At 37.2% G+C, this 3699-nt stretch overlaps 1 protein-coding gene across 1 annotated transcript in view; it reads right to left on the bottom strand.

Moving 5' to 3' along the window:
• Nucleotides 1-2376: 2376 nt before the first annotated feature.
• Nucleotides 2377-3699, bottom strand: part of LOC107700578 (RNA polymerase-associated protein LEO1-like) — a 10227-nt gene continuing 8904 nt past the window's right edge. The window contains exon 11 of the mRNA XM_016502295.1: nt 2377-2652. Coding sequence (XP_016357781.1) covers nt 2536-2652 — 117 coding nt within the window. The 3' untranslated portion in view covers nt 2377-2535. The remainder of the gene's footprint in view (nt 2653-3699) is intronic.

The raw sequence follows: 3699 nt of genomic DNA, 5'->3' as shown, positions 1-3699 counted from the left end.
GCAGCTCGTGATGTATTTCTTTTATATATATATATATATATATATATATAGTTTACAGAACAAACTGCACATTTCACCCTAAATTGTTTGGTGTGATATGATTCCAAATTTAGGGGGGACAAAGTGGGGGCCAAGCTTGTTGAACCCCCCCCCACACATTGTCTCTTTCACAGTATTTTTAGCAGTATACAGTATATACTACACAGAATGCAGTAAACTAATTCCATTCTGAATGCAGCCGACAACTGCAGCACTGGCCACAAGAGCTGCAGTGGGCCGAGAGATGGAAATGCTGCAGAGGTCTGAAGCCACCCCACCCCGTCTGTGTCCATGGCCTACCAACACTGCCACACCATTACATAACACTACTGCAGAGAGAGAGAGAGAGAGAAAGAAAGAGAGAGAGAGACACCCACTGCTACTGTCAGCCAAGAAGGTAATAAATCACGCACAGACACACTGCAGGATTCTCCACACCTAGCAGCTAAACAGTCTTGTACATACAGTCATTTCACACCGCAATCACAACAGACCACATTTTGGAGTAGAACCAAACATAAACAGACTATTACTGTATGTTCAGCTTTCGTAAAATGATAATTGTATGTGACGTAACTCACTGAGGCTGTATTGTGTGTGTGATTGTACAGACATGAGACACACCTGTACAACACAAAACACTTCCGTCAGCATCTGTGAAGAATGTGTGTGTGTGTATTTACCGATGAAGAAGAAGGACACGGGTGTGTGTGACAGCCGCAGTGTGCGATTACGTGTGTTTATTTGATTTCATAACTAGAGCCAGTACAGCCCTGAGGCAAAATGAAGATGAAAAGGGGATTCCTCTGTGTGCTGATGAACGGAGGAGAGTGTTGTGGAATGAATAACAAGTCATTTACGCAATCACGACTGCTAAATCACCTAAGAAACCTTCTGTTGGATACAGAATGGGAACATGAGAGAAAAAGAAAAAGAATTGGAATGTTAACTTTGCTTAAGAAAATGTGAGTGGTAAAAATGAATCGCCATAATGCAAGGATGTTGTAGGTGGTTGCTAGGACATTTATATGAGGTTGCTAAGGTATTTTATCTTTAGGCTGTATTTAATTACCAAGAAAAGGGTATTTAAAAAGTTTATTTTAAGGTTCATTTCAATTAACGCTGTAAAGCCTGAAATATTATTGTTTATTTATTTTATTAATGGAACACTTTATTTAACCTGCAGATATGTTTTTTTGCGGAGTATCATAATTGATACATCAGGCTTTTATGGCTCATATGATATAGGAGAACATGGAGTTGATTCTCAAGTAGGGAAATAACACCTCAGTTTTTTATCAAGTATTTAAACTGAGTAAAAATATGCAATTTGGTGCAGTTGCTAATATTTATATGGCCAAAAAGTAAGCTGAAATTCTGATAGCTTGTAATGTAACTGAGATCTTTAAAACAGTAAAGAAAACGACATAAATTGCATATAAATATAATTTGTTACTCTATATCTCCCAATTAAATGTCTTAGTAATATATTTAAATGCTTAGTCTTATGATTAAAGCTCTGTAGTTTTTATTGTGGTAAAACATATACAATTTATTATTATTATTATTATTTAAATGTAATGAAAATATTATTGTAATCAAAATTATGTCAATTCAAACATGCTTTTTTTCTTTTATGAAAAATATTTTTGATATTCTTGACAGGTGTACATGTCCAAATTCTACTACCGTATGTTAAATAATGTTACATTTCAGAAATAATAATACTGATACTTATGTCAGCAAACAGAGCTAAAAAGAGCTAAACACAGCAAGCTTGTCAAATGCGTCTGCAGGTGTAGAGAGGTGACCCGACAGATCAGGCGCTCTGCAGTAATAAAAGAGAACAAACGCAGATTAAGGCCTGTATTACCTTCCAGGAAGTATAAGTGTGTGTATGTGTGCGGCATTCTGGGGCTAAGGGGCGAGATCTGTACATAAACCTCCTTACAAATCTCTCTCGCCAAAAGATTCAGCAGACGCAGCAAAGAAAACTCACACCAACACAAACAGACACTCTCCATGTCAATAATAAAACTGCACCTGTGATGGATGTTCTCTCACCCAACAGCCATCATAAATAACAGGTTATAATTAGACTGATCTTTTTACCAGGACGTAAATAAAAAGTACGGCTCAAATTCATCTGCACATGTAATCATAATCAACTTTAACCGTGTAGGAATTTAATTGAGGCCTTTTTGTTAACATAACCTTTTTTTCCGACAGTTCTGACAAATACAGAGGTCAAACTTCCAAGGAGGAATTTAAGACGTGAATTTATTATTAATGAATAATCTTTTAGCTACACATTTAATAATCCACAAGCAGGCCACATCAAGGTTATTGCTCTTTATTGATGTGTTGCAATGATGAGCAATTTACGACTTTATAAAATATACAAACATAACTGCAGGTTTGATTTTCTGGATTAGACACCTACTTTACTGTGATTATCCAAGCGCAATATGATAAAAAAAAAAAAAAGAAAAAACATCACTCGTTTTCCCCTTCCTCCTCCTCCTCCTCATCACTGATGACATATTTTTTGGGTTTCTTGGCAGCAGATTCCTCATCTTCCTCTGCCTTCCGCTTTCCAGAGTTCTCTCCCTCCTAAAAGAAAGGATAAATAAATACCCAACATAAATTAATATCCTGAAGTCTGTTTATGTTGTTAAGATGTCTTCGACCAAAATCATTCATAATTTAGCTTTTCTTGACCATTTTAAGCCTCTCAGAGCCTCAGAATTAAACAGACTTTTTTTTTTGCTACTGTATCTTTAAGACTTTGTGATAGAGACTTTGTAATAAGAGTGGCAAAATAATCTAAAGTTGCGATTCATCTTCAAGGTATAGTTCAGCCAAAACTGAAAATTCTGTAATAATTCACTCACCCTTATGTCAGTCAAAACCCACAAGACTTGTTCATCTTCAGAACACAAAGATAATTTTTATTTCTGTCCATCCAGTGAAAGTCCACGAAACCAAAATGTTCAAAAAGCTTCAAAACTCAAAGTCATAAAAACTTCATACAGTCTTCTGAAGATACATGATCAATTTATTTTAGCTTTGAAAACATCCAGGGTTGAAATCACATGTGCTTTTCATCACATATAAACATTGATCGAACAGAAATTCAAAAACCACTGAGGCTCATTCTCATCTGTCAAACTTTTATAATGTCTTTTGGAAAGTTTTGGTTGCATGGACTTTAATGGATGGACAAAAATGATGAGAGAACACTGAAAATATCTTGTGTTTTGTAGATAAACGGAAGTCGTATGGGTTTGGAGCAACGTGTGCGTGAGGAAATGATAGAATTTAAAGGCGTTTCGTTTGATTCAAGGCTTAGATCTTTTCACTGAAGAAAATGAATGGGAAATATCCATCTGTAACCAAGGCTGCTGAAAACTGGGTAGTCATTGTTATGCTCATGGTTGTGACGTTATTTGTGACGGGGAAGTCGTGGCCTAATGGTTAGAGAATCGGACTCGTAACCCAAAGGTTGCAAGTTCGAGTCTCAGGTCCGGCAGGAATTGTAGGTGGGGGGAGTGAATGTACAGCGCACTCTCCCACCTTCAATACCACGACTGAGGTGCCTTGAGCAAGGCACCGAACCCCCAACTGCTCCCCGGGCGCCGCAGCATAACTGGCTGCCCC

This window comes from Sinocyclocheilus anshuiensis, unplaced genomic scaffold, assembly GCF_001515605.1.
Source record: "Sinocyclocheilus anshuiensis isolate Anshui unplaced genomic scaffold, SAMN03320099.WGS_v1.1 scaffold1372, whole genome shotgun sequence".
NCBI classification, from domain to species: domain Eukaryota; kingdom Metazoa; phylum Chordata; class Actinopteri; order Cypriniformes; family Cyprinidae; genus Sinocyclocheilus; species Sinocyclocheilus anshuiensis.
Note: the sequence above shows the minus strand (reverse complement) of the source record. Positions and strands in the feature narration are given on the sequence as shown.